Below are 21,180 nucleotides of genomic sequence, written 5' to 3' on the forward strand. Positions count from 1 at the left end.
AGAAAAGAAAAAGAAGAAGAAGAAGAAGGAAAAGAAAAAGAAAAAGAAAAGAAGAAGAAGGAAAAGAAAAGAAAAAGAAAAGAAAAAGAAGAAAAAGAAAAAAAAAAAAAACAAAGAAAGAAGAAAAATAATATGATAATAATATAATAATTATAAATAGGATTTTCTCTCCTCTCTCTTCCGTGAAGAAAAAGAAAAAAAAAGAGAAAGAAAGAAAAGAAGAAAGAGAAAAATAAAATTAATTAATAAATAATGAGATAAATAATAAAATATGAGAAAGAGAGTTTCTCTCTCTTCCCTCTCTCTCTTCAGCTTGAATTAGTATTTTCTCTCTCTAGAATTGGACTTTCTCTCTCTACTTTCTCTCTCTAGAATCCTCTCTCTAGATTATTTCTCTCTCCTAAGATTTTTAATTTTGAGAAAAAAGATGATGAATTTAAATGATTCTCGTAATGAATTTTTGATCTGTGATCGTCGGACGATACACCGACATCCACTTTGATCAGATCAGGTATTTTTAGATTTTATTTCTCATGATTTTATTTAATTATCCACATGATAATTTTAGCATGATTTGATCTGATCGATCAGAATTTGTTAAATCATATTGTCTGAAGAATTCAACATGAGTTTTCTCTCTCTAAAATTTTCTCTCTCTAGAATTTTCTCTCTCTAAAATATTCTCTCTCTTGATTGATTCTCTCTCTAAAAAAGGTTAGTGAATGAAGAAATTTCTTTTAATAAGTCTGATCTGATTCTAATGAAGAATCCTGATCCATGATTGTCAGACAGCGTACTGGCACCCACCTTAATCAGACCATGAATCTTTAGATTTTATTATCCATGATTCCGATCTAGCCATGATTTGATTTGATCATGTTGGTTTCACCAATTGAGATATTGGACCAATCGTAATGTTGGATTGTGTCACCTGATCAATTTGAATTGTACCTCATAAATTTTCTCTCCTCTGATTTTCTCTCTCCACTTGATTTTATGAAATCGATGAAGAAACCTCGATCCTATCACTTCGAATCTGATTTGATCTGATAGTCAAACTTTGGATCATTTAGGTCCTAATTAGATTTTGATTAGATAAAATTAGATGATCGGATCCAATCTAAACCGTTGAAATATGGTATTCGTATTCTTTCTAATTATTGAAATTGACTCTGTATAGGATTGTGGATGTTTGATCATGGGATATCGCGATATGATCTACGAACAGAATTTTTGGAAGAAAATTTATAGAATTATGTGGATTTATTGGAATACGTTTGAGGTAAGTAGTATTTACTTTTACTGAATTTATCTGGTATATTATGAATTAAATAAATTTATGCATGCTTGTGATTGAAATTATTTATTGAAATAATTGTTGAAAATTATTTATGATTAAAGTTAATTGTAGAAAATTATTTATGATTGAAGTTATTTGTGGAGCAATTATTATGATGATATATGATCTCAAAGAATATTATAATTGATTTGACTCGAATATCAATTAATTTTATTATTCTTGAAAATAATATATGAATTGGAAGACAATATGAAATTGACAACCTGACTGTGTTGAGGACCCCACCAATGGGGGCATATACGTTGGCAATTGACTGTCCTGAGGATTTATGTCGCCAGTGAGACCAGCGATATGTCGCCAGATAGACCAGCGACAAAACCGCCAGTTAGACCAGCGGTTCCAAAGGACTTGGCTGCCAGATGATTCGCAGCCCACCGCAAGCAGATACGCGGTATTATGACCCTGCCACAGGGATAATGTGGTCATAGTCATGGTTGGTAAGAAGAATTTTACGAAATTGATGAATTTAAGAAGAAAAGTATAATTAGAAATTATGATGAATTGACTTTTATATATGATTGACAGTATGAATATGATTTCATGAAATTACATATTGATTTGTTATGCATAGTATTATTTGCCTGATTATTCAGTTAAAGGTATACACTGCTTACTGGGCTATTTAGCTCATGATAAGTTTTATGTTTTTCTTACAGATCTAGAAAATTAGCATGATGTGGGATTTCAGTTGGGAGAGCGATTAGAGATGGAGTTAACTCATTGATTTAGGATTTTTCTCAGAATTGATTCAAGACTTTTAGTTTTGTTTTAGTGTTGACTTTGTCAGACAGTTATTTTCTTTTGAACACTAAGTTTTAATTTGTTATTTGAATTAAGGTTTGATTATTGAATAAAAAAAAATTTATTTAACTGTTTGTGAAGATGTCATGATGAGATGCCTTGCATGCTTATGGGAAAAGTATTCTATAAGCATGCGGCGGTTGCCATGACCCTCGATTCAAATCTTGGGTCGGGGGCGTGACAAATGTTATAGACCAAAACGGAAAAAAAAAAAAAACAGAGGATAAAAAACCGAGAAGAAGACTCCCGGTAGGAGTCTTCTTCTCCGGCGAGTCCCGGGCAAATCAGGACTCCTAGGACCCCTCGGAGTCCTAGGGTTCTCTATAAGAAGACTCTCTCCCTCTTGAGACCCAACATCGACCTCCTTCCTCTCTCCTTCTCTCCGATTTCCTCGAATTAGAGCCGCGGACACCGTCCGATTTCTCGCCGTAATTTCTCGCCGGCGAGGTCTCCGGAGGCTGAGGTGAGTCTCCTTCTTCTTTCCCTCCTTCTTCTCCTTCCTCCCATGCTCCTGTGCACGGCTGCCGGCGACGAGTATCGCCGATCTTTCGGTCGGGAAAGACATCCTGTTTTGGGGCCTTTTTCTTTGGATTTTCCGGCACCGGCGATCGGAAGTGATCGCCGGCCATGTCTCCTCCGTGACCGGGGGAGTGGCCCCCGTCGGCCGCTGGCCTCCGCCGTGGCGGCCGTGGCCCGAATGGCCGGTCAAGGCCGGAGGACTATCGTCCTCTGTTCCGGCACGGGAAGAACCAAGAAAAAGAAGAAAAGAAGAAAAAGAAGAAAAAGAAAAAGAAGAAAAAAAAAGAAAAGAGAAAGAAGGAAAAAGAGAAAAAAAAGAAAAAAAAAAGAAGAGAAAAAAAGAAACGAAGAAAAAGAAAAGAAAAGAAAAGAAAAAAAAATAATATATATATATATATAAGTAAGTAAATAAATAAATAAATAAAAAAATTGAAATTGATGAGAGAGAGAGTTTCTCTCTCTTCTTTCAGTCTGAACCCTGACTTTCTCTCTCTGAAATTGGACTTTCTCTCTCTACTTTCTCTCTCTAGAATTTTCTCTCTCTAGCTTATTTCTCTCTCTCTTGATGGATTCTTCTCTCTCTAAAGTTATTCCTCTAGGATTAGCGTAGTGGGAGGTCTCATCTGATGATTTTGATCGAGTTTAGAGATGAGTCTGATTTTAAGCGAGATTTTAATTTTGGAATTTGTTAGATTTAATTTTGAATTAAATTAATGTAAAAATATAATTTTGGATAATAGGCGCGGAAGAATCTACTAGAAGTTAGTCGATCTATTCGTTCAGTGCTCCGTGAAAGGTAAGTAATGAATCATCTTCTCGAGATATTCTATATTTATTCTGAAAATAAATAATTATTCTCTGAAAATTATGCATGATTTATGAAATTATGTTTTGAAAGAAAAGTGCTTTTGAAATATTTTGGTATGTCGATTTATGCACATGTTCAGTAAAATATTTATGATATATATTGTGGTACTAAGTATTTTGATATAGATCGGATTTATGCTCTCAGCCTAACTATGTTTCAGTGGGCTCCGCCAATGAGGATTATACGTTGGTACTTTGTGGACCCTGCCAGTGGGGGTTGTGCGCTGGTGTTTGTGGACCCTGCTAGTGGGGGTTGTGCGCTGGTATTTGTGGACCCTACCAGTGGGGGTTGTGCGCTGGTATCATGTGGACCCCGCCAATGGGGGTTAAACGTTGGTCATAGTCAAGGCTGTTGAGTTACGAGTATTTTGAATCGAATCGAATTTATGATTATATTATATGTGAATATTTGAAAATATTAAAGAAAAATTATTAAATTAATTATGTTTCTTCGACTGAATGAAAAAGATTAAGGTTATCTATTGATATTGACGATTGTTCTACAAAAGATGGATTGGAGTTATTCATAATTTGATAATGAATTGATTAATTAAGAGTTGTTAATGTTTAGATAAAGAAAATTGATATGCTTACTTAGAATAGAGACATTGATTTTGATTATAAGAAAAATATAGTTTTGATTTAGATCAATTTTTGAGTTATTGATTTTATTATGGAATGACTTAATGATAAAATTTGCTTCAAGAATTAGAATATTTAAGAGTTTGAGGGTTTGAGTAAGAAAATTTCGATGACTAGAAATAATGATATTGATTCAATCAACAATGGTGATATTGATCTTTATGAAATAACTTAATGATGAAGTTGTATCGAGAATTAAAATATCAAAAGCTCGAGAATGAGATTGAAATGATAAATCTTCAACCTTTGAAAGTACGAATAAGAGAAAATATTTTTGAATTTTTGATTGATTGGGATGTCATCATATGACTCATAGAAGTATGATTTCCTATCTTATGATGGGTTGAAATTAAGAGTGATTAATATTTTGAAATAAAATGAATGATGATGATGAATGAAGTTCTTATGCAAGAATAGAGACATTGATCTTCTTCTATTCACAAAAGATAGATTTGATTTTAATTTGAGTCATGAGATATTGAATATGATTTTTTTACAGGAAATGAGATCATAATTTTGAAATCTTGAAATATCGAAAATCTTTGAGATGTTGATCTTGATAAATAAGAAAATGGATGGTTCCGTTCAGATCGATATTTGATGTACCGATTTTTTTTTCTTATGAAATGATTTAAGAATGAATTTATATCAAGAATTAAAATATTTGTGGATGAGATTCAAATAAGAAACTATGAAGACTCAAGCAAGGAAAATTTCGAGGACAAAATTTCTTTTAGAGGGGAAGAATGTGAGGCCTGGCCCAAGCAACGAATCCTAAGCCCAAAACAAAAAAAAAAAAAAGAAAGAAAAGAAAAACAGAGCAGGAAGACTCCCGATCGGAGTCTTCCTCTTCTCCGATCAAGAATCGGAGTCCTAGGGCCATTGAAAGACCCTAGGACGAGCTCTATAAGAACCCTTCCCCTCTCCTCTATGGGTAGACCCTTCCGTCGCCGTCGATTGCCGGAGATTTTTCTCCGATTTTCCCGTTTGAAGCCGCGACTCCTCGACCCGTGTTCGCCGCGATTTCTCGCCGGTGGGGGTCACCGGAGGTTGTGGTAAGGTCTCCCTCCTCTCCCTCTCTTCTCTCCCTTCTTTCCCGTGCCTGTGTGCACGATGGCCGGCGATAGGTGTCGCCGGATTTAGTTGGAGAAAGAAACCCCCCTGTTCGCCGCCTCTTTCCTCTGATTTTCCGGTGCCGACGGTCACGCCGACCGCCGGCCCTGATCTCTCCGAACTCGGGAGAGTCGGCCGTTGCCGCCGGCCACCTCCGGCCATGAGATGGCCGTGATCGGCCGATCAAGGCACGGGGACCTCTAGGTCCCCTGTTTCGGCCCAATGAAAGCCCGGGAAGAAAAGAAGAAGAAGAAAAAGAAAAGAAAAGAAAAAAGAAAAAGAAAAAGAAAAGAAAAAGGAAAAAGAAAAAGAAAGAAAAAAAAAGAAAAAGAGAAAAAGAAAAATAAAAATAAAATAAAAAAAAAAGAAGAAGAGAGAAAATTTTCTCTCTCCTCTCTCTACCTTCTCTCTATATTTTCTCTCTCTAGATTCTCTCTCTATTTTCTCTCTCTAAATCTTTTTCTCTTTTTGTGAATTTTATCTCTCTAGAATCTTTCTACTCTCTCTCTGACTGCATCACGGACCCTAGGATAAATTTGAAATAAAAATATGATGATTTGAGATTGCTCCGAAATTCGTACGGTAGATCTGATCCCAGTCCGATCCTATTCGAAATTTGTAACACTTGATTCATATTGAGTCACCCTGATAGGACCTCTGATGATCTCGATCATGAATGCCTCATCGGAAGGATACAAAGATTTCTCTCTCCACTTTCTCTCTACTTTCTCTCTAGAATTTTCTCTCTCTTCATGAATTTTCTCTCTCTAGAAGTCTTATGGATCAGTGGAGGATCCAGATACTTAGGTAAATCCTAATTTTGGTTAATCCTAAGAGAGATCCTCGATCTGTGTTATTAGGATCGATTAGCAGTAATTTTCTCCATATATGATTTTTATATTGATCAGGATCATGAAGAGATGATTGTTTGCATATGATATCGAGTGGAATATTTTGTTAAAGAAATTCATAAATCAAAGAAGAACATTGATTTTTGTGCTTGGATCAGTCATCGGTAAAGGTAAGAATCTCTGTACATGATCACTATTATATATATGCTATTTTACTGTTGGTCTTGCATTATTGGTTTTGCATTGTCGGATTTGAGATCGATGAATTTATTATATCTGAGCTTAGAGCTTAGGTTATGTTCATTTGGAGACAATGATACAAGTGATTAGGATATGATAGAATAGTACTAGGGCCCAAGTCTAAGGTCACTAGGGATTGTCATATAAATGATATCAAAACTTGAGATTATAATCGATAGAGTCAGAGTTTAAGGTTATAATCATTAAGGATGTAGTAGAATGATATTATAGTTCAGGTTATGATCATTAAAAAATATGATTTAAGTGGTATTTAAGCTTAAGATTATAATTATTTGAAATTACGACTTTAGTGGTATTTAAACCTAGGTTATGATCATAAGGAACATGATTGACATAAAAGAAAGGAATCAATATTTGGATTTTGAATCAATAAATACTATGATGAAACTTTATATATAAGTGGTATATGATGTCTATAATAAGTCTGATCTGATTCTAATGAAGAATCCTGATCCATGATTGTCAGACAGCGTACTGGCAACCACCTTAATCAGACCATGAATCTTTAGATTTGATCATCCATGATTTTCGATCTAGCCATGACTTGATTTGATCACATTGATTTCACCAATCGAGATATTGGACCCATCGTAATGTTGGATTGTGTCACCTGATCAATTCGAATTGTACCTCATGAATTCTCTCTCCTCTGATTTTCTCTCTCCACTTGATTTTTATGAAATCGATGAAGAAACCTTGATCCTATCACTTCGAATCCGATTTGATCTGATAGTCAAACTTTGGATCGTTTAGGTCCTAATTAAATTTTGATTAGATGAAATTAGATGATCGGACCCAATCTAAACCGTTGAAATATAGAATTCGTATTCTTTCTAATTATTCAAATTGATTCTGTATAGGATTGTGGATATTTGATCATGGGATATCGTGATATGATCTATGAACAGAATTTTTGGAAGAAAATTTATAAAATTTTATGGATTTATTGGAATGCGTTCGAGGTAAGTAATGTTTCACCTTTTCTAGATTCATCGGCAAATTATAGTGTATTCTTCTGATATGATTTATGAAACGATGCATGAATTGGATGAATGGTATTTTTGTTATGAAAATATCTTATTTGAAATGTTATGATGAAGCATGATTGAATATATTGATTTCATGATGCATTATATTGATTGATTTCGATACTACATGATTATATGTTTTATTATCGAAATTAGAATATGAAACATGATTTATGAAGAATTATGATATAAGAAACAATAAGAATTGATAACCTGACTGTGTTGAGGACCCCGCCAACGGGGGCATATACGTTGGCAATTGACTGTCCTGAGGATTTATGTCGCCAGTAAGACCAGCGACATGTCGCCAGATAGACCAGCGACAAAACCGCCAGTTAGACCAGCGGTTCCAAAGGACTTGGCTGCCAGATGATTCGCAGCCCACCGCAAGCAGATACGCGGTATTATGACCCTGCCACAGGGATAATGTGGTCATAGCTCATGGTTGACGAAAAAGAAATCGAAGAACAAAAGAAATTGAAATCCCGAAAGAAACTTAAAATTTCGAAAAAAAAGAAATGAATTTGGCATGAATTATATTGCATAATTGAAATTGATTTCGAATTGATGAACTCTATATGCTTATTTTCTATAAATGATTATTTACTTATATGCCTGATGAAATCTGTTGAGAAGTGATCGTTGCTTACTGGGTTGTCTAGCTCATTACCTCTTATTTTACTATTTTTACAGATGTTGAGGAATTAAGATGATACAAGATATGAATAGAAGAGTGATCAGAAGCAGAATCTTCGTACTTTTATTTTAGGTTGGAAGGCTTATTGAATTTGATGCAAAGCCTTTGAATTATTGTTGAATTTATTGAGATATTAAAAAAAAAATTATTTAACTGTTTGTGAAGATATCATGATGAGATGCCTTGCATGCTTATGGGAAAAGTATTCTATAAGTATGCGGCGGTTGCCATGACCCTCGACTCACAATCTCGAGTCGGGGGCGTGACAATTAATATGGTATCAGAGCATAAGTGGATGAATTATGAAACATAAAATCAAATATTGAATGGGTGTTAGTGGATAGACACCAGAGACATTATAGTGTAGATCTTTGATAATTGTAGTGGGAAAAATATTTATAAATTTTGATTAAAGATTTAAATTATGTATGAAAGGATCACAAGAGATTATGACATATGGAGTTTGAAATATGATGGATAATCTATAGATCATGATATGATTAGTTAGATCTTGATCGAAAGTAATTACAAAAGGATTGACATAAAATTTTATTATGCATTGTGGTTATTAATTTGATCATTGGTTATTCAAAGTGAATCGTAAGTTCAAATTCGATGTGAAAATAATACTATGATATTACTTCTAGTTGAGAAGTTGACTATTATTGGCAAGATAAAGATTTGATTTTTGAAGCTTGTATGATTGTTATGAAAGGATATTTGATAAATATTGAAGATTCTGATGATAGAAATTTTAGAAAAAAAAAATAATAACAATAATAATGATTTGAAATTCATATATATTCAGATTATGTCCAAATTTGATGGAGTATCGAAGAATTTTCTCATTGATTTGACTTATAAAGATTTTTGGTTTGAAAATTATCGAATTGAATTGATATGAGAATTGAGATTTGATTCATATTGATTATAGTAAATCTATATGATGGTTTAAATATGATATTGGACTCAAGGGTTAATCAAGATTATTGTACACCAGTAAAGGTATGAATGAGAATCGAAAGTTAATCTTTGATTTCAATTGAAATTTTAAATTTTCGGATAAAGAAATAATTTGATCAAATTTTTTTTTGGTGAACCTAAGAAATTTTGATTGTTAGATCAAAGTGCGCAGCGGAAGCATGGTAATCTGGATTACTTTGAGTAAGTCAGAAATGTTGACCCTTTGAGTTAAAGAATTATGATAGATGATATGGTTTGATACGAGAAATTTATTGATATTAGAAAGAATAATATTAAAAAAAATAATACAATAATAATTTGATAATGAATCGATTAATTAAGAGTTGTTAATGTTTAGATAAAGAAAATTGATATACTTACTTAGAATAGAGACATTGAAAAATATAGTTTTGATTTAGATCAATTTTTGAGTTATTGATTTTTATTATGGAATGACTTAATGATAAAATTTGCTTCAAGAATTAGAATATTTAAGAGTTTGAGGGTTTGAGTAAGAAAATTTCGATGACTAGAAAATAGTGATATTGATTCAATCAACAATGGTGATACTGATCTTTATGAAATGACATAATGATGAAGTTGTATCAAGAATTAAAATATCAAAAGTTCGAGAATGAGATGATAAATCTTCAACCTTTGAAAGTACGAATAAGAGAAAATATTTTTGAATTTTGATTGATTGGGATGTCATCATATGATTCATAGAAGTATGTTTTCCTATCTTATGATGGGTTGAAATTAAGAATGATTAATATTTTAAAATAAATAAATAAATAAATGAATGATGATGAATGAAGTTCTTATGCAAGAATAGAGATATTGACCTTTTTCTATTCACAAGAGATAGATTTGATTTTAATTTGAGTCATGAGATATTGAATATTAATTTTTACAGAAAATAAGATCATAATTTTGAAATCTTGAAACATTGAAAATCTTTGAGATGGTGATCTTGATAAATAAGAAAAAGGATGGTTCCGTTCAGATCAATATTTGATGTACCAACTTTTTCTTATGAAATGATTTAAGAATGAATTTATATCAAGAATTAGAATATTTGTGGATGAGATTCAAGTAAGAAACTATGAAGACTCAAGCAAGAAAAATTTCGAGGACGAAATTTCTTTTAGAGGGGAAGAATGTGATAGCCCGCTAGCCCAAACAAACCAAAAAAAAAAAAAATGATGAAGACTCCCACAAGGAGTCTTCTTCTCCCGACCGGCTCCTAATCGGAGTCGGAAACCTCACCGGAGAGGAGTCAAACTCCTCTCCTTTGGTTCTATTTAAAGGGGAGACCCTTCTCCCTTCTTCCTACCAAAGAATCTCGGGGCAAAACGGCGGCAATCGTCGGAAATTTCTTCACGGAGACCCGTCCTTGTGCCATCCAATTTCTCATCGGAAAAGCCTCGCCGGCGACGGAGGTAAGCCTCCTCCCCTTCCTCTCTCCTCCCCCTTCCTTCCCGTGCCGATGTGCACACTCGCCGGCGACCGGAGTCGCCGGATTTTGTTGCGGTAGAATCTTCTTTTTGCCGTTTTTCCGTTGCCGGTGGTCACCGTCGACCATCGGTTTGGCCGCCCCTTGCCGTCGGAACGTCCCTCTCCTGTCGATGGTCGTCCCACGCCGGCTGCGCTGCCGGCCGACCACCCAACGAGGGGACCGTGAGGTCCCCTGTTTCAGCCCAAAATAAGTCCACGGGAAGAAGAAAAGAAAAAGAAGAAGAAGAAGAAGGAAAAGAAAAAGAAAAAGAAAAGAAGAAGAAGGAAAAGAAAAGAAAAAGAAAAGAAAAAGAAGAAAAAGAAAAGAAAAAAAAAAAGAAAGAAAGAAGAAAAATAATATGATAATAATATAATAATTATAAATAGGATTTTCTCTCCTCTCTCTTCCGTGAAGAAAAAGAAAAAAAAGAGAAAGAAAGAAAAGAAGAAAGAAAAAAATAAAATTAATTAATAAATAATGAGATAAATAATAGAATATGAGAAAGAGAGTTTCTCTCTCTTCCCTCTCTCTCTTCAGCTTGAATTAGTATTTTCTCTCTCTAGAATTGGACTTTCTCTCTCTACTTTCTCTCTCTAGAATCCTCTCTCTAGATTATTTCTCTCTCCTAAGATTTTTAATTTTGAGAAAAAAGATGATGAATTTAAATGATTCTCGTAATGAATTTTTGATCTGTGATCGTCGGACGATACACCGACATCCACTTTGATCAGATCAGGTATTTTTAGATTTTATTTCTCATGATTTTATTTAATTATCCACATGATAATTTTAGCATGATTTGATCTGATCGATCAGAATTTGTTAAATCATATTGTCTGAAGAATTCAACATGAGTTTTCTCTCTCTAAAATTTTCTCTCTCTAGAATTTTCTCTCTCTAAAATATTCTCTCTCTTGATTGATTCTCTCTCTAAAAAAGGTTAGTGAATGAAGAAATTTCTTTTAATAAGTCTGATCTGATTCTAATGAAGAATCCTGATCTATGATTGTCAGACAGCGTACTGGCACCCACCTTAATCAGACCATGAATCTTTAGATTTTATTATCCATGATTTCGATCTAGCCATGATTTGATTTGATCATGTTGGTTTTACCAATTGAGATATTGGACCAATCGTAATGTTGGATTGTGTCACCTGATCAATTTGAATTGTACCTCATAAATTTTCTCTCCTCTGATTTTCTCTCTCCACTTGATTTTATGAAATCGATGAAGAAACCTCGATCCTATCACTTCGAATCTGATTTGATCTGATAGTCAAACTTTGGATCATTTAGGTCCTAATTAGATTTTGATTAGATAAAATTAGATGATCGGACCCAATCTAAACCGTTGAAATATGGTATTCGTATTCTTTCTAATTATTGAAATTGACTCTGTATAGGATTGTGGATGTTTGATCATGGGATATCGCGATATGATCTACGAACAGAATTTTTGAAAGAAAATTTATAGAATTATGTGGATTTATTGGAATACGTTTGAGGTAAGTAGTGTTTACTTTTACTGAATTTATCTAGTAAATTATGAATTAAATAAATTTATGCATGCTTGCGATTGTAATTATTTATTGAAATAATTGTTGAAAATTATTTATGATGAAAGTTAATTGTAAAAAATTATTTATGTTTGAAGTTATTTGTGGAGCAATTATTATGATGATATATGATCTCAAAGAATATTATAATTGATTTGACTCGAATATCAATTAATTTTATTATTCTTGAAAATAATATATGAATTGGAAGACAATATGAAATTGACAACCTGACTGTGTTGAGGACCCCGCCAATGGGGGCATATACGTTGGCAATTGACTGTCCTGAGGATTTATGTCGCCAGTGAGACCAGCGACATGTCGTCAGATAGACCAGCGACAAAACCGCCAGTTAGACCAGCGGTTCCAAAGGACTTGGCTGCCAGATGATTCGCAGCCCACCGCAAGCAGATACGCGGTATTATGACCCTGCCACAGGGATAATGTGGTCATAGTCATGGTTGGTAAGAAGAATTTTACTAAATTGATGAATTTAAGAAGAAAAGTATAATTAGAAATTATGATGAATTGACTTTTATATATGATTGACAGTATGAATATGATTTCATGAAATTACATATTGATTTGTTATGCATAGTATTATTTGCCTGATTATTCAGTTAAAGGTATACACTGCTTACTGGGCTATTTAGCTCTGATACCATTCTGTCACGCCCCGAACCCAACACCCGGGTCGGATACGTGATGGCCGCACACTCCTTAGAGCAAGCCCTAAAGAATATGCAAGGCCAAAATAAATCATTACAATCTTATCAACCATAATATTTAATTTCAACAGTAATTCATAAAACTTGCATAATAACAATTAACATTCCTTCAATTCTCTGATCAGATACTATGACACTCTATTTATCCTTCTGCTCACCCGTAAATCCAAGCCATAGCCAATCTAAGTCATCCTGCAACTCTGAGAAGAAAAAGAAAGATGAAGGGGTGTGAGCTTTACAGCCCAGTAAGAATTCCCATATCACACTGATATAGTAATATAGTCTGAAAATAAGGATAAGCAATAAAATATAAAATCTCATGTTCAATGTCCAGAATAATGCAAACATTCATAAATTTTCTGTCTTGTCAAAATAGATGCATCATCATATGTTAACCGGTGAAACACTTTTGTTCAACAATTGTTTCATTTCTTATCTTTCATTTTTCCTTTCATAATCATATGATTTTAACATTTTCTTTCTGGCTCTGGACTATCCAAGTCTATACCTCAGTCATCATCCGGATCGAATCCACTTTAAAAAGTCTTTCAAGACTGTCCCAGGATGAGCTCCTGGCCGGCTGTCCCACGTACCAAAGCCCGTGAGAGGCTGTCCCAGGCATAAGCTCCTGGCGGGCTGTCCCAGGCATGAGCTCCTGGCCGGCTGATCCACCTGTAAGCCAGTGGGGGCTGTCCCAGGCATAAGCTCCTGGCGGGCTGTCCCAGGCATAAGCTCCTGGCCGGCTGTTCCACATGACAAGGCTAGTCCATACCATATATCTCTTTCTTTTCATTTAATCATTATGTGTTGATTTCATCAATCAATTCTGTCTTGCATTATGATCAATTCAGATATGTCATATCCATATAATCATGCCATCAATCTCTGATACATATATATTGACATAACATACTCATGCTCAAAATCAAATAACAGTATCTCAGATATAATAAATTCATCGATCTCAAATCCGATAATGCAAAACCAACGATGCAAGACCAATAGTAAAATAGCAAATATAATAGTGATCATGTACAGGGATTCTTACCTTTACCGGTGACTGATCCAAACACAGAAATCAATGTTCTTCTTTGATTTATGAATTTCTCTAACAAGATATTCCACTCGATATCATATGCAGACAATCATCTCTTCATAACCCTGATCAATATAAAAATCACATATATGGAGAAAATTACCGATAATCGATCTGATAACACAAATCTAGGATCTCTCTTAGGATTAACCAAAATTAGGATTTACCTAAGTATCTGGATCCTCCACTGATCCATAAGACTTTTAGAGAGAGAAAATCCATGAAGAGAGAGAAAATTCTAGAGAGAGAAAGTAGAGAGAGAAACTTTCGTATCCTTCCGATGAGGCACTCATGATCGAGATCATCAGAGGTCCTATCAGGGTAACTCAATATGAATCAAGTGTTACAAATTTTGAATAGGATCGAACTGGGATCAGATCTACTGCACGAATTTCAGAGCAACCTCAGATCATCTTATTTTCATCTTCAAGTTTATTCTAGGATTCATGATGCAATCAGAGAGAAAGAAAAGATCCTAGAGAGACAAAATCCGTAAAGAGAGGAAAAAGAGAAAGAAAGAAGAGAGAAAGGAGAGAGAGGAAAATTCTCTCCTTCTTCTTCTTTTTTATTTTATTTTATTTTATTTTTATTTTTATTTTTATTTTATATTAATTGTCACGCCCCCGACTCGAGATTGTGAGTCGAGGGTCATGGCAACCGCCGCATACTTATAGAATACTTTTCCCATAAGCATGCAAGGCATCTTATCATGATATCTTCACAAATAGTTAAATAATTTTTTTTTTAATATCTCAATAAATTCAACAATAATTCAAAGGCTTTGCATCAAATTCAATAAGCCTTCCAACCTAAAATAAAAGTACGAAGATTCTGCTTCTGATCACTCTTCTATTCATATCTTGTATCATCTTAATTCCTCAACATCTTAAAAATAGTAAAATAAGAGGTAATGAGCTAGACAGCCCAGTAAGCAACGATCACTTCTCAACAGATTTCATCAGGCATATAAATAAATAATTATTTATAGAAAATAAGCATATAGAGTTCATCAATTCGAAATCAATTTCAATTATGCAATATAATTCATGCCAAATTCATTTCTTTTTTTCGAAATTTCAAGTTTCTTTCGGGATTTCAATTTCTTTTGTTCTTCGATTTCTTTTCGTCAACCATGAGCTATGACCACATTATCCCTGTGGTAGGGTCATAATACCGCGTATCTGCTTGCAGTGGGCTGCGAATCATCTGGCAGCCAAGTCCTTTGGAACCGCTGGTCTAACTGGCGGTTTTGTCGCTGGTCTATCTGGCGACATGTCGCTGGTCTTACTGGCGACATAAATCCTCAGGACAGTCAATTGCCAACGTATATGCCCCCGTTGGCGGGGTCCTCAACACAGTCAGGTTGTCAATTCTTATTGTTTCTTATATCATAATTCTTCATAAATCATGTTTCATATTCTAATTTCGATAATAAAACATATAATCATGTAGTATCGAAATCAATCAATATAATGCATCATGAAATCAATATATTCAATCATGCTTCATCATAACATTTCAAATAAGATATTTTCATAACAAAAATACCATTCATCCAATCCATGCATCGTTTCATAAATCATATCAGAAGAATACACTATAATTTGCCGATGAATCTAGAAAAGGTGAAACATTACTTACCTCGAACGCATTCCAATAAATCCATAAAATTTTATAAATTTTCTTCCAAAAATTCTGTTCATAGATCATATCGCGATATCCCATGATCAAATATCCACAATCCTATACAGAATCAATTTGAATAATTAGAAAGAATACGAATTCTATATTTCAACGGTTTAGATTGGGTCCGATCATCTAATTTCATCTAATCAAAATCTAATTAGGACCTAAACGATCCAAAGTTTGACTATCAGATCAAATCGGATTCGAAGTGATAGGACCAAGGTTTCTTCATCGATTTCATAAAATCAAGTGGAGAGAGAAAATCAGAGGAGAGAGAATTCATGAGGTACAATTCGAATTGATCAGGTGACACAATCCAACATTACGATGGGTCCAATATCTCGATTGGTGAAATCAATGTGATCAAATCAAGTCATGGCTAGATCGAAAATCATGGATGATCAAATCTAAAGATTCATGGTCTGATTAAGGTGGTTGCCAGTACGCTGTCTGACAATCATGGATCAGGATTCTTCATTAGAATCAGATCAGACTTATTAAAAGAAATTTCTTCATTCACTAACCTTTTTTTAGAGAGAGAATCAATCAAGAGAGAAAATATTTTAGAGAGAGAAAATTCTAGAGAGAGAAAACTCATCTTGAATTCTTCAGACAATATGATTCAACAAATTCTGATCGATCAGATCAAATCATGCTAAAATTATCATGTGGACAATTCAATAAGATCATGAGAAATAAAATCTAAAAATACTTGATCTGATCAAAGTGGATGTCGGTGTACCGTCCGACGATCACGGATCAAAAATCCATCACGATGATCATTTAAATTCATCATCATTCTTCTCAAAATTCTAGAAATCTTAGGAGAGATAATCTAGAGAGAGAATTCTAGAGAGAGAAAGTAGAGAGAGAAAGTCCAATTCTAGAGAGAGAAAATACTAGTTCAGGCTGAAGAGAAAGAGGGAAGAGAGAGAAACTCTCTTTCTCATATTTTATTATTTATATCATTATTTATTAATTAATTTAATAAAAAAAATTTTCTTTTCTTTTCTCTCTCTTTTTTTTTTTTCACGGAAGAGAGAGGAGAGAAAATCTTATTTATTATTATTATTATTATTATTTTATTTTTCTTTTTTTTTTTCCTTTTCTTTTTTTTTCTTTTCTTTTTCTTCTTTTTCTTTTCTTTTTCTTTTCTTTTCCTTCTTCTTTTCTTTTTCTTTTTCTTTTCCTTCTTCTTCTTCTTCTTTTCTTCCCGGGCTTTCATTGGGCCGAAACAGGGGACCTAGAGGTCCCCGTGCCTTGATCGGCCGATCACGGCCATCTCATGGCCGGAGGTGGCCGGCGGCAACGGCCGACTCTCCCGGGTTCGGAGAGATCAGGGCCGGCGGTCGGCGTGACCGTCGGCGCCGGAAAATCAGAGGAAAGAGGCGGCGAACAGGGGGGTTTCTTTCTCCAACTAAATCCGGCGACATCCGTCGCCGGCCATCGTGCACACAGGCACGGGAAAGAAGGGAGAGAAGAGAGGGAGAGGAGGGAGACCTTACCACAACCTCCGGTGACCCCCACCGGCGAGAAATCGCGGCGAACACGGGTCGAGGAGTCGCGGCTTCAAACGGAAAAATCGGAGAAAAATCTCCGGCAATCGACGGCGACGGAAGGGTCTACCCATAGAGGAGAGGGGAAGGGTTCTTATAGAGCTCGTCCTAGGGTCTTTCAATGGCCCTAGGACTCCGATTCTTGATCGGAGAAGAGGAAGACTCCGATCGGGAGTCTTTCTGCTCTGTTTTTCTTTTCTTTCTTTTTTTTTTTTTTTGTTTTGGGCTTAGGATTCGTTGCTTGGGCCAGGCCTCACATTTAATAAACGTGAAAAAAAGAAAAACATCTTTGCCTACCTTTTTGTGGGGCTCCCACAGTTTTCTTGGATGTGGCAGGACCAATCCTCATAGGCCTTGTCGAACAGAACATCCCATTCAAGCAGTGTGTAACGAAAGACACATATGGGAATGATATATTCCAAAACCGGCAGTCCGGACCCCAGTCCTTGCAGGCAAAATTTTCAGTCAAATCAACAGAGGAGAAATGAGAATGCTTATCCCACCTCCTCCACACATTCAAATCTGGAGCCTTCTCCAACGGTCACCACATCCACTTTAACTCCAAAACACAACCACACCAAGCTCTCTCCCATGGCTTCACCTCATCTCCTTCCCAAATCCCTCTCTTCCTTCCTCCCCTCTCGCCCTCCAATCCCACCAACGCACCTCTCCAACCCCCTCTTCACCCCACCCCACAAAGCTCCCCATCCCAATAGGCCCACCTTCTCCACCTTCGCCAAGAAGAAGAACCCGTGGCTCGATCCCTTCGACGACGGCGAGGACCCGGGCGCAGAATACACCTCCCACTTCGTCGATGGCAAGCAGGAAGAGGACCCGAGGCCGCCCGACAATCCCGGAAACCCATATGGCTTCCTCAAGTTCCCTTCTGGGTTCAACGTGGAGCTCGCCTCTCTGGCCTCCAAGGTGCGGGGGGATGTCCGGAGGTGCTGCTGTATCATCTCAGGAGGGGTTTATGAGAACCTCCTCTTCTTCCCTGCCATCCAACTGAACAAGGATCGGTACCCGGGCGTTCTAATCGATGTCGTCGCATCGCCGCGGGGGAAGCAGACCTACGAGTTGAACAAGAATGTGAGATATGCCAATGCTTATGATCCTGATGATGACTTCCCCGAGCCAGCCGAGTATGCTGACATGGTCGGAGTGCTCAAGGTCAATAGTTTTTATTTTTATTTCAGCTCTTTTTAGCTTCATCATGTTATGGAACCATATTATGTTCTTTGTGGAGGCTAGATTACTTTGCCTTAATCTGCAGTTCTCAATATTTTTTCTTGCAATGATCCTGAATCGGCCTATATTATATTCCTCATATGGAGTTTGTACACTAGTATATATAACCCTGAGAGATGTATCCAATGTGATTGGAGCAGAAATACAAATTCCTCTCTCCCTCTATCTTTCATTTTCCGCTTCTTCTCCAAATATTTTCACATCTTTCACTCTTCATGTCGATAGAATAGGTATTATGATTTGATCTTATCGACAAAGCTTGCGGGGCTCGGTCATGCAGCATTTTTGTTCTTGACATCAGCTCGAGACAAAGTAAGCTATGTCTACCCAAATGTGAATGCAGCTGGTGCAGGATTGCTTTTAACAGAGACATTCACCTCACCAGGGATGAACCTCTCAGAGGGTGGATATAACATGTGAGATCATCATTAGCTATACCTTATTCATTGAAGACTCCTGTTTGATTCCATTGTTTAACATGTTTACTAATGTTGAACAATTCAGCCGAAGATCTCCATTATTATACAGCTCTAGGTAGACAATTTCATGGCACCATCTTGCATGACTTGTAAAAGAAATCAGATGGAGAAAATTAGATTTCATATTCTTATTTTGCTGCATATTGATGATAATAATATTACAGGTATCATCTGATGGAGGAATGGTTGGGGAGACCAGCTCGTAACGTCCCAAGGCATCCTGTGCCTCAGCTGAGAATTTCGATTTCAAAGAAGCTCAAGGCTCATGTAGAACAAAGATGTAAAAAGGCTGGTGTGGAGAAAGGAAAATATATAGTTATCCATGGAATAGAGACTGATTCTGTGGCTTCAATGCAATCAAGGGGGGACAAAGATAGTTTGCTACCTATCCAACTCTGGTCTGAAATAGTGAAGGACATAAGGTATGCATAGCTAAGCACAGTAGCAGAATGACCAAGATCTTTGAAATTGAGAGAACTAAGAGATCAAAGAATGAGACCTTATATTATCACACAAGCACATACCTTTCCAGAAAGTCTGTCCTTTTATAATTTGGATCATGTTGTCATGTTTTCACCATCATAGTAAAATCAAAATTTTAGTGGATAAAAATCTATGTTCAAACTCAAGAGGCAGATATATGTACATTAGGTTCTTAATTTGTAGGAACTAGTAAGGCTAGATTATAAAAAAAGTGAACCTAAAAAATAATTATATTTGTTATACGAATAATCATTAAGTAATTAATGCAGCTATAAAAATTAAACCAAATTACAGGCCCTGGTTCTAATGAATTTATGGAAATAAAAGTTGTTGCTATGCATGATATAACTTGCTTATGGAAACAGGGGTGTCAAGCCTCTCTTTGTAATCCCACATGAAAAGGTGAGGGATGATGTAGAGGAAACAGTGGGAGAAGATTCGAGCATTTTATTCACCACCACACCAGGCCAGGTCTTTTCTTCTTTCACTCTAGTCTCCATGGCTGAGTTCTGTGCTTGATAGATTAATCCTATGGGAACCTGCATTTCATTTCTTCTATTTGAATCCATGCATCAGCTGGCAGCTGTCATCAATGACTCGGTAGGAGTGGTAGCCACAAACACAGCAGCAATCCAACTTGCAAATGCTCGTGATAAACCAAGGTTCAATTTCTGATACTGCCAGAGATTGTGTTAAATATGCGTTGTTGTTTATTGCTTACTTTGTATGCTCAAATAGCAGACCTAGGATATTTACTTTGATGAAGTTTGATTTTCCTGGCATAAGATGTTATTTTTGTCCTGTTTGCAGCATTGCATTATTTTCTTCTGAAGAGAAAGGGCAACTTTTTGTTCCTAATGCAGAAGAAAACAGATGTGAAATCATATCATCAAAAACAGGAAAGCTCGTTGACATTGATGTTGAGGCTATAAAGAATGCAGTGCAAACTCTTGAAAGATCTCCGGTTTTTGCTTAGAGAAGGATGGTTCTACTGCACTCTATTTTTGGTTAACTTGTAGATAGTATATCAGTACAGCTATCTGAAATATAAATTGTTATTAAAATAGATGATGTTAAAAGTCAAGGCTTCATGCTCCATCTTACAGCATCTTTATGCCAAATCTTCTTTTGTGATGTTGGAAAATTTGTATCACATCGTTCCCGACTAGCTCAATATTCCTAGTGCTCCAATGATTTCACCAAGTACCAGAAGTAAAACAGAGGCAAGGATTACACAAGATAATTCAATAGATATGTGTCATGGCAGCATCTAAAGGGTTAGGTTTGAATAAATACTTCTTAAGACTAAAAATTGACAAATAAACTTCCATGGTCCCAGTAAGAACTAGAATAAAATTAGTCAATATACCAATATGATTTCTGTTTGTCCTGTGGACATATAACAGAATGTTTCAACTCACTTGCTATTTGCTCTAGCTCATTGTATGACCTACCATTTGTCCTGATAGATAATCAACAAAGTAGACTACATGGATACCAGTGTTGTCTTACATACGCTGTTCTTGCACCCGTCCATATTGCATATCAGCTAGGCAGCTGGCCAAACACAAAAGCCACGACTTAGAAGCACCGATAGGATTGAATATTAGAGCATAGCTTAACTTGCAACTACACTGGATTGAGTATGTCAATAACCTCTGAAAAAACATAATATTCAAGAGGTCATACCATGTTCAATATATAAGCCATAAACCATATAGGTCATTCAAACCGTTCATCAAGCAA

The 21,180-nt window shown here is 35.7% G+C and overlaps 1 protein-coding gene across 1 annotated transcript; it reads left to right on the forward strand.

Annotated features, from left to right (window-relative positions):
* Positions 1-17,796: 17,796 nt before the first annotated feature.
* On the forward strand, positions 17,797-20,555 carry LOC140851975 (photosynthetic NDH subunit of subcomplex B 1, chloroplastic-like). Its single transcript, XM_073244486.1, has 6 exons — positions 17,797-18,394; positions 18,698-18,888; positions 19,116-19,373; positions 19,800-19,905; positions 20,011-20,096; positions 20,245-20,555. Exons 1-6 carry the CDS (start codon positions 17,816-17,818, stop codon positions 20,408-20,410), a joined length of 1,386 nt encoding a protein of 461 aa, XP_073100587.1. The 5' UTR covers positions 17,797-17,815; the 3' UTR covers positions 20,411-20,555.
* The last annotated feature ends 625 nt before the right edge of the window (positions 20,556-21,180 follow it).

This window comes from Elaeis guineensis, chromosome 10 (assembly GCF_000442705.2).
Source record: "Elaeis guineensis isolate ETL-2024a chromosome 10, EG11, whole genome shotgun sequence".
NCBI classification, from domain to species: domain Eukaryota; kingdom Viridiplantae; phylum Streptophyta; class Magnoliopsida; order Arecales; family Arecaceae; genus Elaeis; species Elaeis guineensis.